We start from the raw sequence: 14,100 nt of genomic DNA, 5'->3' as shown, positions 1-14,100 counted from the left end.
GGTAGAGGAGTCTCATGTCAAGTCTGTCAGAAAATTCTTTGCGGCAGACAATAATTTTATTCACAATTATTATTATCCATTTCATTTCACAGAAAACGGAATATTTGGATATATGTGTGTGTGTGTGTGCGCGCGCGCGCGCGTGTGTGTGTGTTGAGTTTTTTGTGTGCGTTATTTTGCATTTGTTCTTGTTCTTATCGTTGGTGTTGTTGTTTTGGAGGCAATGTTTAATGGCGATTTCAACACTGTTGTATTAGGTCATTCAAGTGCCCACTTCTAGCTTTCATCACATGTAATCGGCCCAGACTGGATATTGCTGCCCCACTGAGTTCTATCTGAATAAACATTTGTTTAAAATTTTGTAAAATCGTGGAATTTGCAGGTTTTAAAAAAGAATACATATTTACCATTTCTGCACATTCGATTAGAAAATATCGAACAATGAGGTCACAGTTACTGTTTCTACAGAGATATTTTTCGATCGTCCCTGTCTTGAAAGAAACGGTGACTAAATGAAATTTGTCCGATCCGGAGTCGGGTGATTCTGACCTTGTTATTACTTAAGTCCTAAGGTGGGTCAATAGACACCTAGATAACCACGCCTCTCGGACAATCCGCACAACAAGACCAAAATAATATTCTAGTATTCGAGCGAACAAGTTGATATCAATGTGGAGTGGCCTTGGGAAAGGGTTTTTGTACACATTGTCTCTGTCCACTCTGCGGTGATTTATAGCTGGATCTGTTATATCGAACTGAAATTACTTTGCAATAGACGAGCATCCTATCTAAAGGAAGCAAACAATTTTAACATTGCACCACAGAAATCAGGATGATCTCCCGTTCCACTAACCTAATGGCTCTGATATGGACTATATCCCATGCCTCTATATACTGATTACTACTCTGATTGCTATAACACGTCATTGCATTATTCAGACCCCTTGTAAGAATTAATAAAATATTTGTGCTGGAAATTCGCGTAAAATATTTCAGCCAATTTTTATCAAAATATTTGGCATGATATACTCCACACAATAATTTGACAAATTATTGTCTCAAGTTTCACTATTGCACCATCTCAGATGCTGATAATCTGCGAGACACGGGGAGACGCGATGAATAATCTTTTCTTCATCTACTTAACACAAACCAGACTCACACCGTGGCAGCTCCAGAATGCACGTGCATTCTACCACGCCAGCGGAGAGTGAGTAAAATCATCAACCAGTCCCGCTACATAGTAAATGAATGGTAGCTAAACTGTACTTCCACCGTACTCTGACTAAACTCATTTTTTCATTTTGATCCCAAAATAAACGTATTCTCAAAAATTGATTAATTAAGCGACTCTTCAATTATCAATATATCTCAAACTTGACATTTCTAGGAAGAGTCCGACCTAGGGCTTTATGACAAGTTCAGGGTAATCTTACTCGATTGGTATTTGAAATGAGAAAAAAAAATGTGTTGTATCAGCCCGCGTCAGGGATTGTTGTGGGCAAGCCACTCACTGCCGATGTTGAAGCTACATGCAGTGCTCACTTTGTCTGATATAATACTCAAAATATAAATAGAACGGTATGCACATTTTATGTATACGTGAAGCGTTTTTATACCATCCCTAATCCCTTTACTAGTGGGGTCCAATTTAAGTCTGTAATCAGTTCTGGTCATTTTCACCAAGAGTGCTGCAAGAGCAATGAGGCTCAATATCGATCAAACCAGCTACTTCGCTCTCTTGGTGAAAACAACAAAGTCTGGGGCGAAAAACAGATTAACTCTGTCCTTACCGGCCATTTTCCGGATTTTCCCCAAAACTTCACACCTAATCTATACAAAAAATAGGTTTATTTCGCTCAAACACAAAATCTGTTATTGCTATAGATACATATATTTTTTCTGCTAAACGAGCTCTTCAACACAGTTTTACTATACTTTAACTATAGCAAACATTTTTGTTCAAATATTACGATGTACAAAAGAAAGAAGAATGACAATAAAGTTGGCTGCATCGTAACAAATGTGACGGTTTTACTATGGGTGGTAGGGAGGGGGTTAATAACGGGTAGAATCGTGACTGTAGGAAATGAATTCAGCTTGGCAGGTAAAAGGTTAATATTGTAGTCACCCCAAAACCCAAAGAGTGAGTGAAACTTATGAGCATGGCACGTCACGGTTGAAAAATTACTGACGGGTTTTATGTACCTTATCGTCATCATCATTAGACTTTGTAAAAACATTGCAGTTGTTTATTACGATTCAGTTATTTAATGTTCACGATACAGGACTATTACTAGGAGTTTGAATTTTAGTGGTGGGAATTTGTTTAGATTTGACGAATCACACATGTATGTATCAAATTAATAAAACAGCGATGGCAATAAAAATTTAGATACAGAAATAATATGTATTACATACTGTTATGTCAATTCTTACCTTACAATTTACATAAAAAATGGTGTGCTATTTTTTTTAGCATTCTACATCATAAAAAGCAACCCTTAAAACTATGCGAGGACGAGAGACGCATGCGCACAACCAACATGACGTTCTTTCTCTAATAACTTTTCCGCCGGTGACGTCACAGACTATGGCTGACGTCCAATCAAGGGACGCTACTCTTCCGATAATCTCATTCCCTATAGCTAGATTCTAGACAGTAAAATGCATCCTACGAAACAAAATCACCGTATTTTAAAGCTCCTGTTAATCACTTAAAGCATATTTAGTTATTACACTACGATATAGATGGTGTGCGCTTGGCTAAGATACTCACAACATTGTCATCAGGAAATATAACGGACAAACATACAAAACTGTGTGTAATCTTGGTCGTTTTTGTCTGGTTAATACAGTTTAGTGAGAATTACTCGCAAACATGGATGGCAAAAAACAATAACAAAAACCTGAGTGACGTCATCTTCGTTCTATCTATAAAAACGTTAAAGGTTACACAAAGTTTAGTTTGTTGGTCCGTTGTATTTCCGGATGGCAATGTTGTGAGTTTCTAAGCCAAGCGCACAGCATCTATTGTATTTTTAGTTAAGATACGGAAAACCCCTAAGGCAGTCAGTAGAGTTAAATTGAGGGAATGACTTTCAAACCATGACAAGTGCCAAGTCATATCATAAAACGCATAAAAATTGAGTTAACGCGCAGCCATCGTTCACTTATAGCCTGACACTAGAACCCGCAAGGACTTATAGTTTGAGTTTTTTTTTTTGCACCGCCTATTGAGTTGTCGTTAGTAGAGCTCAAGGAAACAAGTTATTTCATTAGTTGACCTATCTTTTATGGCCAAAGACTTGTCTTTTGACGTCATTTTTTGGTCAGTGTCAGTTTACGAAGGCTACGGTTAACGCCCCTCAAACAATATTGTGGACACCTCAGAACCTGAAGAGAAAATTCAAAGTTTAAAGATACTCAGGGTATCGTTCTTTAGGCAAACAAAACGAGTATTATTATCTTCCTGTAAAATTCACTAAATGAATGATAAATATTGCACATTTTTCTCTGACTGATGATAATCCGAATTAGCAAGTTTTTAAATATCACCTCTTTAGTTTTAATGTGTTGATTATGTAAATTTGTTTTGTTCAAAAGATGAAGAGGGACCTAGGACCGACACGTTTTCAGTGAGAGCAATCATTTGAATTCTAGCCGACCAATTTCTGGATTTCCCTTCAACTCCAACTAAATGTTCAAATTCCCTTCAACTCCAACTAAATGTTCAAATTCCCTTCAACTCCAACTAAATGTTCAAATTCCCTTCAACTCCAACTAAATGTTCAAATTCCCTTCAACTTCAACTAAATGTTCAAATTCCCTTCAACTCCAACTAAATGTTCAAATTCCCTTCAACTCCAACTAAATGTTCAAATTCCCTTCAACTCCAACTAAATGTTCAAATTCCCTTCAACTTCAACTAAATGTTCAAATTCCCTTCAACTCCAACTAAATGTTCAAATTCCCTTCACCTAAAACTAAATGTTCAAATTCCCTTCAACTCCAACTAAATGTTCAAATTCCCTTCAACTTCAACTAAATGTTCAAATTCCCTTCAACTCCCACTAAATGTTCAAATTCCCTTCAACTCCAACTAAATGTTCAAATTCCCTTCAACTTCAACTAAATGTTCAAATTCCCTTCAACTCCAACTAAATGTTCAAATTCCCTTCAACTAAAACTAAATGTTCAAATTCCCTTCAACTCCAACTAAATGTTCAAATTCCCTTCAACTTCAACTAAATGTTCAAATTCCCTTCAACTTCAACTAAATGTTCAAATTCCCTTCAACTCCAACTAAATGTTCACATTCCCTTCAACTCCATCTAAGGGTGCAAAGTCCCTTGGTGCTTCCAAATCTGGTTGGAATGGTTACCTTTTCCCATTCTAAGTTAATAGTAATACATAATTGAGCATTGTATGTGATATGTTGTACAATCTTTTACATCATAAGCCACTTATGAGACGCTCTTAGAGGCAGTTATGTATAAAAATGAGATGTGTTTTTATTAAATTAAATGCCTAAAGTAAATGAATGTAAATCATCAAAGAAAAATATGCCCAGAGTAGTTCGAGAGTAGTTTACAAAACATCAAATAAAAAATATATATAACATTTTATCCTCAGATGTAGCTGAAGAAGAGTTTAATGTCGAAACATTACCTTTCTCACAATTTGTCTATAGTAAAAGCTGATAAAATCACAACTTGCCCTAATCTGTCAGTCCCATGGGAAAACTCCCAAACTCAGATTGAAAAATTGCAGTTGGTTTTTATGTTTATTATCAGTATTATCATTCACTTTGTACAAACAGTGGAACGATTTATGATGCAGTCGCGCATGTTTTTTTTTTGGTGGGAAAATTATCTGAGATAGTAGATAGTAACATAAAAAGAAAGTGTTTGGTGCATGGAAATCTAAAAAATACAAGTAATTCAACAATTAAGACAGAAACGGCGATCCGCGTTAACGTGAATCGTTATTATCATCGTCATCATCATTATTATCATCATCATCATCATCATCATCATCATCATCATCATCATCATCATCATCATCAACATCATCATCATCATCATCATCATCATCATCATCATCATCATCATCATCAGTTCATCATCATTAGTCAATTCATCATCATTGTCATCATCATCATCATCATCGTCGTCGTCGCCGTCATCATCATATTTAGTTCATCATCATCATCATCATCATCATCATCATCATCATCATCATCATCGTGATTCAACAATTTAATGATAGTTGACATATTAGAAAGAGTTTAAAATTTTGAGATGCACCTCCAGAATAGAAGCGAATGGAGAGCTTTTAGAGTTATGAAACACTGCAGTGTCTGATGACCTTACAAGAGAATTGCTTTAAGTCAATAAGTCAGACTATTCTACACATTTCTTATAATTTTAGCTCATCTTTGTAGATAACAAATACAATGGATCCGAGAAATATTAAATCGGGTATAACGAAATTCATGAATTAACGATCTAAAATTCTTTATGCTATGTTCTTGTTGGGTTTTTTTCTTATATATTTCTGATATATTTCTTACTCTCTATCCTTGTTTCTTTGTTTGTTTGTTTGTTTTATTTTCTAGTTTGTTTTTTTTTTGGGGGGGGGGGTCGGTGGGGGCGGGGTGGGGTTGTTTACTGTTTTTATAATGTTTACATTTTAGCATTTCGAGGAGTGGGGGGGGGGGGGGCTTTATTATTTTACCTTTACTAATTATCTTGACTTATTCCAACTTTCCTTTAAAAAGTGACTGGATATAACAAATGCTGATCCTCAGCCCCGCCCACATCGTTATATCCGAGTCCAGAGTATCATTATCTTCCTCCACTCTAGGTAGTCTGGTTTGACCCCATGCCTATCGCGTTCTAAGTCCAATGATGAGCCCTCTTCATCACTTAGGGCTCTCTTATCTCTCACATGACAGGCCCTACCGTTGAGGCACCTGTTTCAGATAGCACTCACGGTTAAAGACAGATCGAGAGCATGGACCAAGACTGCACGTGGCTAGTGAGCAGGTTTTAAATATTTTTACACTTTTACCGTCGCCCATCGAGATACATAGGCTTCTAATGGGTCATTTATAGGAAAAATCACGTTGGATTCAAAGTGGCGTTTGTACTATAAACCATTCCACAAAACTTGAAAAAATTGATCTTTTGGAGCAATATGTGCATTGAACATTATTTAGATTTTAAAATGCGTTATATAAATGTAATGAATCATTTTCTTTTTATTATTAATAAGGTCCATGGAACCAGATTTGATTTTATTTTCTGTAGCGTTAAATCACGGGCCGTAAAATTTGATAGCTACTTTTTGGATAAGTAGAAAATCTATCGCAAAATACTTTCCACCAGATCAAACACACCCAGCCACTCAATCAATACTGGATGGACAGATGAAAATGTGAGCAGAACGTTTTTCCTATGGGGCTTCTGTCGACATGCTTAACGAAATATTCTAACACCAGGATCCAGTTTAGGTCGTGTTAGGAATTCAACACGGTACCTCAACACAGCCACGGAAACACAATCTTCAAATATTGAAAAACACAAAGGATTTGCTAGGATGAATAAGGGAAATTCGCAACAGCAAAGCGATGTTTGGCTTTGTTGTCTTAATATAAAAAATAGTAGTCTTTTATGGAACCGGAATTTGTCCCGGACAATAGCAATTGCTTGCTACCCTTTTGATAGGACGCTTGTCTATCGCAGTGCTGGGTACGACGAGGGGGGAGGGGGGGGAGGGTCAGAAAAAAATATCGACTGCACCCTGTTTCGATCTCGGTCCCTTTGATTGCGAAGCGAGTGCTCTACCAACTGAGCTATCGCCCCCCCCCCTTCCACCCTCGGGTCTTAATATAAGATATATAATATAATATTATGTACATACGATTATGTACTGCGTGCTATGTTTATATTTCCCAATTAATAAATAAATAGATATATAGATACAAAGATTTAAATATACATAGATTTATATACATATAGAAAATAAACAAATACAGGGTTTCCATAAAGTATTTCCCGGATTTCAAAGACTCATTTTTCTAAAACCGTTATTGATATTTACTTCTGGTTTTCACTATCTTCTATGAAAAAGCCATACATTTATGCCCATTAGCCACAGACCCATAGAACATCACTAAATTTAGCAAAATTAACATAAACTTACAACACCTCATTTTTCTCTCCTTCTATTTCGGAATAGCAACAGTGCGTCAAAAATCGCTCGGTCGACCGGAGTGTGATCAATCTCTCACTATGTATATCTTCAAATATAGATTATCCTATTTTAAAAAAAGTAAAAGTTGTTTTCCTGTGATGGTCAGCAAACTGAGTTATGAAAGGTTGTTGAGCTATCTTTTGACGATTTTGTTTCATGCAATCACATTACACAATAAGATTGCGTTGCTCTTTTGTCATTCCGAAATAAAAAGATAGAAAAATGATTTCATTTATGTTCAGGGTGATTTTGCTAAATTTGGGGATGTAATGTGAAGGCTGATGACTTTTCCCTAGAAGATGGTGAAAACCAAATTTAGATATCTACAACGGTTTTAGAATAAGAACTCTTTAAAATCAGGGAAGTATTTTATGAACACCATGTACAAAATTAAAGATACGTAATAGTGCTAAATTCTAAAATTACGATAAGGGTGTTGATCGGCAAACATATTGTCCCTTGACTAAAAATACATAGATAAGAAGGCTTTCAAAATTTGATTTAATTCTCTATTTATCCGTAAAAGACTCTTACGGTAATGAGGAAGATGATGATGGTGTTGATGCTAAATATAATAATACAGCAGTCAAAATAATGATGATAAAAGTGATATAGTTATTTTTATTCAAAAACAGTAATAATAATATTGATACGAGTGATAATAATAATAATAATAATAGTAATAATAATGAAAATAGTAATAATAATAATAATAATAATAATAATAATAATAATAATAATAATAATAATAATAATAATAGTATTATTAATGATAATAATAATAATAATAACAATAATAATAATAATAATAATAATAATAGTATTATTAATGATAATAATAATGATAATAATAATATAATATAATAATAATAATAATAATAATAATAATAATAATAATAATAATAATAATAATAATAATAATAATAATAATAATAACCATCATCATCATCATCATCATCATGATAGAAGTGTCGGAGATTCATCACACCGACAATCAACCCCGCTTATCACACACCAATCATCTATGACGGATGTTCCGTTATGACACTTACAAGACGTATGCTTGTACTAAGGGGACCTAGTGGTCATGATTGGTGCTGCTCACCACAGTCAGTCAAGTGCTCACCTAGATCATTGACAAGTGTGATTGAAGACTAATGCTCACTGAGATCACTGACATGAGCCAGATCCTAATGGGCATGATCTATATTACATTTCCATGTGGTCACATTGGTCACATTGCAAAATGTGCTCATAGTGACCCACTTAGTGAAAAGTGTTCACAGCTTTTTAAATATCTAACATCACGCTCGGTCTTTTTATTCAGATTGACACATGGGTATGTTTTTAACTTTTGTAAACAAAGCAACGTGTTTACATTTGTTTAAAAATATCCAATCGTTGGACAGCAAATCATGTGATTGGTTGGACGAAAACATGAATATCGATCGCTCCCATTGGTCATTTTGCTCAGCATGACTCATGGGTATGTTTACAACTTTCATAAACAAAGCATCGTGTTTAGATGCATTGAGAAATGTCCAATCGTTGTACAGCAACAAATCATGTGATGGATGACTAGGTTGGACGAAAACATGAATATAGATCGTTCCCATTATGAGAAATAATGCGACCCATTATTTTCTATCGTTTATATAGCGCAATATTCACGAAACATCCAATGTGTGTCACAGGGAGTCTTAAAATGAATTTATACGACAGAGCCAGAAAAGAAAAGAACTGGGGATCGAACCTTGGCACTCGCACCTTTTTTCAGATTTATCATTTTCCATCAGTGTTCGGTATTGCAAATTTTACTTTCACATCTTTATAATATATTGTTATTTCATGTTTATCACTATAGATAGTATGCAGATGACGTCACTCAGGCCTTTGTTATTGTTTTTGCCATCCGCGTTTGTGAGTTGTTCTCACTAAACTGTATTAACCAGACTATAAAAGTTCATGGTTACACAGAGTTTGTGTGTTGGTCCGTTATACTTCCGGATGGCAATATTGTGAACTCCTTGGCCAAGCGCATTCTATCTATAGATAGGATGTGCTTGGCTAAGAAACTCACAACATTGCCATCGGGAAGTATAACAGACCAACACACAAAACTGTGTGACACATTGAACGTTTATAGTCTGGTTGATACAGTTTAGTGAGAATTACTCATAAACATGAATGGCAAAAAAAAAAAAAAACAATAACAAAGACCTGAGTGACGCCATCTTCATTCTATCTATAGATAGTATGCGCTTGGCTAAGAAGCTCATAACATTGCCATCCGGAAGTATAACGAACCAGCACACAAAACGGTGTGTATCCATGAACGTTTATAGTCGGGTTGATACAGTTCAGTGAGCATTACTCATAAACGCGGATGGCAAAAAACAATAACAAAGACCTGAGTGACGTCATCTTCGAACTATCTATATGGATATTACACTACATAGAAGTTCAGATCTTTAAAAATGTTATCCTCTGTATATCAAGAATTTTCAGATTATTATTTTGTTTGTTCCGGGGCCTTTATAAAACCATTCACTTTAATATCTACTGAATTTAATGATGAAAAAAAAGAACCACTTACCCGCTTCCGGTGGAACGGCATAGGAATTGAGATAGCACCAGTCATTCCCACTACATTCTGATGACGTCATTGACCTTGGACTCGAACTGGACACGGTTAATGGGGGCACCAGCATATTGCTTATACTGTTATGAGATATTATATTATTATTATTGTTGTTATTATTATTGGCGGCAGTTGTTGTTGTTGCCGACGGCGTGACTCCACTGTGGAGCAATCTTCCGCTGCCAATATGCTCAAACGTTGTTGTTGTATTTGGAGGACTCTGATTGCTGTCTCTTTGATGTTGTGATGTGCTGAGGCAAGTGTTAGTATTATTATTATTAATATTGCTGTTGCTAGTATCACTGTTTTCTCTGGTGATATTGCTATGAGAAGAACTGTGCATGGTGAGTTTAGCTAGCTGGATGGTCTAGATTTATTTCGTCAAATATTGTGGATTTATGGTCTCATACAAGATCCATGGTCACCACTTATTTTGCAATCATGTGTGTTACTACGTTGTGTGATGTCACTGATACAACTATTGTAGCCGTTGCTTTTGTTGTTGTTTTTTTTTCTGGTTATTGTTGTTATTGTTTCAGATGGCACTTCTGTCTTCGTTGCTACTTGAGTGCGTACTTAGATGTGGATTGAAGAAGTGATATGACGTGAGATTGGAGGTGCTGATGTCGCTGGGTCGGGGAGAAAAGGACTGGTACATCAACGGACACGCTGAAAAAAAGATATTGTAAAATGAATTACCTCCTAATTTAGATTTGTTAAATTATTTGAATTAATAGGTTACTAATTATGACAACAACGATTCAATTATTAAATAATAAATAAACAAATAAATAAATAAATAAATAGATAAATAAATAGATAAATAAATAGATAAATAAATAAATAGATAAATCATATAGCACCTAAACATCCACGTTAATAGTGCTCGGCGGCCGGCGGTACTCTGCATAATAAAATGATTTTTTAAAAATAAAACAACAAAAAATTAAAAATCACGACCCTAGACGCATGAATGCAGAAACAAATTCTAAGCAACATCTATTTCATAAAACAAATAATCCTTACGGAACAATTCAGTCTTCAGACATTTCCTGAATTAAAGTGAAATATGATGGTCTGATTGGGATGAGAAGATAGTGAAGATAAAGAAAAGAGTAATAGTAATGAATGAAGTTGTAGGTGGAAATGAAGAACTCTGAGTGTGGAGGGGAAAAGGGGGTGGGGTGGGAAAGAGGGAGATGAAGACGAGGAAGATGACAAGAAAGAGATGATGATGTGGTGGTGGTTTGGTGGTGATGACTTTGATAATGACAGTGGGAAAGAGAGGAGACGGAGGAGGAGAAGAAGGAGGAGGATGTGGGTGTGGGGGTGGAGGTGAAGGAGTTGGAAGAGGAGGAGGTGGAGGAGGAGGAGGAGAAGAAGAAGAAGAAGAAGAAGAAGAAGAAGAAGAAGAAGAAGAAGAAGAAGAAGAAGAACAACAACAACAACAACAACAACAACAATAACAACAACAACAACAACATCAACAACAACAACAACAACAACAACAAGAAGAAGCAGAACAATAACAACAACAACAACAACAACAACAACAACAACAACAACAACAGTTTCCTTCTAATGGCACCCCTGCTCATTGGAATTTCTACGCAACAAAACACACATTTCACGCGACCACACTGCTAGTTTTTTTTCCCACAGAAATAACAAACAGGGTTACCATAATAAACAATCAGCGCCGTATTACCGTCACGTGACAAAACACAATTTTACTCATTTTGGGGGGAAAAGTTTAATTCATTCATCACTTTATAAACCCGAGACTTTTTTTAAACTTAAAATATTTGAGATTTTATATAGTGTAATATCCATTAACGTGCTCAAAGCGCTTTAAAAAGGGACCATGACCGACAGCAACACGTAATGATATGTAGAACGAGACATGACGCCTGTTAGGCGATATTCCAATTAGTGGGTAGTAGTGGGTATGTAGTCATCTTGGAGTTGAGATTTTTGGGGGCCGGGTAATTTAATTGTATTGATATATATCTATATATATATATATATATATATATATATATATATATATATATATATATATATTAAATTTTGTCAAAATAAAGATACTGTGTTTTGTCCACGTACGGCTCCGTATTGTTTCAATGTTATTGTTCAGCTGTAGGGAGTGTTTTATGCTTGACAGAGTCAGGGGAAGATCTATTGTTTACAATGTAGAGTTTATTTTCTCCGTAGATAATAATAAATATTTCTTGTCAATGACTCATTTTGATTTCATTTTTCATTCTTTTTAAATATATTTTACAAGTTTTTATTTTTTCATATATTTTTTTTTTCTGTTAGTTTGACGTTGCATATGTTTTATATCAAATTTCAAGGATGTATCATTATCTTTACACTAGAATTGTGTTACTGGGTTTTATATTCAGTTTAATTCTGCTACTCTCGTTCCGAAAATGGCCTTTGTAGTGAGTGAGGCGTTGTGTATTTAAACATTAATCAAGATATTTTGAGCATGGTCAATTACCAGATGGGTACAAAAAATTGTCAAACTATGGCAGCGTTGTTGTGTCCTTGGGCAAGGAATTTTACAAACAATTTTTTACTTGACACACAGGTATAGTGTAGTGTATAGGCATGACAAATAATGTAAGTTTGCTACTCCGTCAAAGTAAGACGCGTGGCAGTTAGTCGACCTTTGATCTATGAAATAAAAATTTGCTTTTATTGGCCTATTGTGGAAATAAATTTTAAAATATTTGAAGTGCATTGAGCATGGTGGATTTATGGAAAGAAGTTGTTGATTTTACATATATCTATACCCGACTGCTTTTCTTGTTGATGATTCTTATCCCAAAATTGAACTTTCTTTAGAAGATTCAATCTCCGAGAGATTTAGATACCCCCCCCCCTTCTCCCCGCCCCAACTTGTCCAAATGTATTGAACCTGAGACAAGCGTACGTAGCGTTTGGTTAGAGTGCGGTTATGTGGTATTGTGGTATGCATGACACTTGCTTTCGGATCGGAAGGTTCTGCGTTCGAGCCTCGCTCGGGGCATAGTTGAGTCCTCAGAAAAGGCTCTTTATTCTCTCACCGTATTCATGTGTAAAATGAGTACCTGGCCGTTAAAAGCATTGTCTCTCTCGGAAAAAAAATTATAATATCGCCTAACAGGCGTGATGTCTCTTTCCACATGTTACGTGTTGCTGTTGGCCAAGATCCTTGTAAAGCGCTTTGAGCACTTTAAGTGGATATCGCGCTATATAAAAGCTCGTGTTTAAATGTTGCCTTACGGGTGTCTTATTTTGGTGTCTTAAAGTATAATAAATGGCCGCATAATAAATGGCCGTATAATAAATGGCTGTATAATAAATGGCCGTATAATAAATGGCCATACTTTCATATGGCTTGATGTGGGGAAAAATACCCTTCTGATTCTGAAATATTATATTGAGTGAGTGCTGCTATTTGCAGGTCTGATAATCCAAATTGTTATGGCCTCATTGCTGAAATGAAAATACTATCAAATCAACGCAAATGATTGTCCAGTTCAACAATCTTGAATCAAGTCCATAATTGCTATTGGTTATCAGACCTGCAAATATATGTACGTCGGCATTGGCCATTCTATTGTATGCGTTATGTAAAGTTATTTACTTCTTCTCTTGACTTAGATGCCTTTCGCGTCTCGACCGAAAGATCGGGTCGCCTTGGCTGTTTCCAGTATTTCCTGTGTGAGGTGTCTCCAATATTGCCGGTCCTCTGCTAGGGTTCTCAGATTTTCAAGGTCCCCTGCCGTTATGAGACTAATGCTTTGTCCAAGTGTTGTGATGTTTTTGTTTAGGATCACGGGGAGTGTTGTGATCGGTCTTCCTCTGAAAAGGTTCCCGTGTTTTTGGAAGTATCCCGACATGGCTTGGTTTGCTGGTATGTTTTTGTCCCTGCGTAGTATGTGACCGAAAAGTTGCCATCGTTGTTGTAAAATGTCAAGGGAGATTGGTCTTTCTTTTGTGATCTTATAGAGTGATTCATTTGAGATCTTTTTGGGGTATTTGATGTCCAGTACCCTTCTTAGCTGTGTGCGATGGAAGGCATCCAGATGTTCTTCTTCGGATTTTGTCAACGCCCAAGTGCCGCAGTTATACAGAAGTACCGGTTTTACAAGAGCATGGTACAGTTTCAGTTTGGTTTTTCTCTTTATTTTGTCACCTCTAATCCA

General features: G+C 35.8%; 1 protein-coding gene across 2 annotated transcripts in view; it reads right to left on the bottom strand.

The window, feature by feature from the left end:
• Positions 1-14,100, bottom strand: part of LOC144968950 (T-box transcription factor TBX1-like) — a 55,082-nt gene that overhangs the window by 34,720 nt on the left and 6,262 nt on the right. For both annotated transcript variants that reach the window (XM_078907840.1, XM_078907841.1), the window contains exon 2: positions 9,857-10,570. In XM_078907840.1, the coding sequence (XP_078763966.1) occupies positions 9,857-10,244 (388 nt within the window). In that variant the 5' untranslated portion in view covers positions 10,245-10,570. The remainder of the gene's footprint in view (positions 1-9,856; positions 10,571-14,100) is intronic.

This window comes from Berghia stephanieae, chromosome 3 (assembly GCF_034508935.2).
Source record: "Berghia stephanieae isolate SIO BIC M18660-M18661 chromosome 3, UCSD_Bste_1.3, whole genome shotgun sequence".
Lineage (NCBI taxonomy): Eukaryota > Metazoa > Mollusca > Gastropoda > Nudibranchia > Aeolidiidae > Berghia > Berghia stephanieae.
The sequence above is the reverse complement of the archived record's forward strand: the minus strand, read 5'-3'. Positions and strand labels throughout refer to the sequence as shown.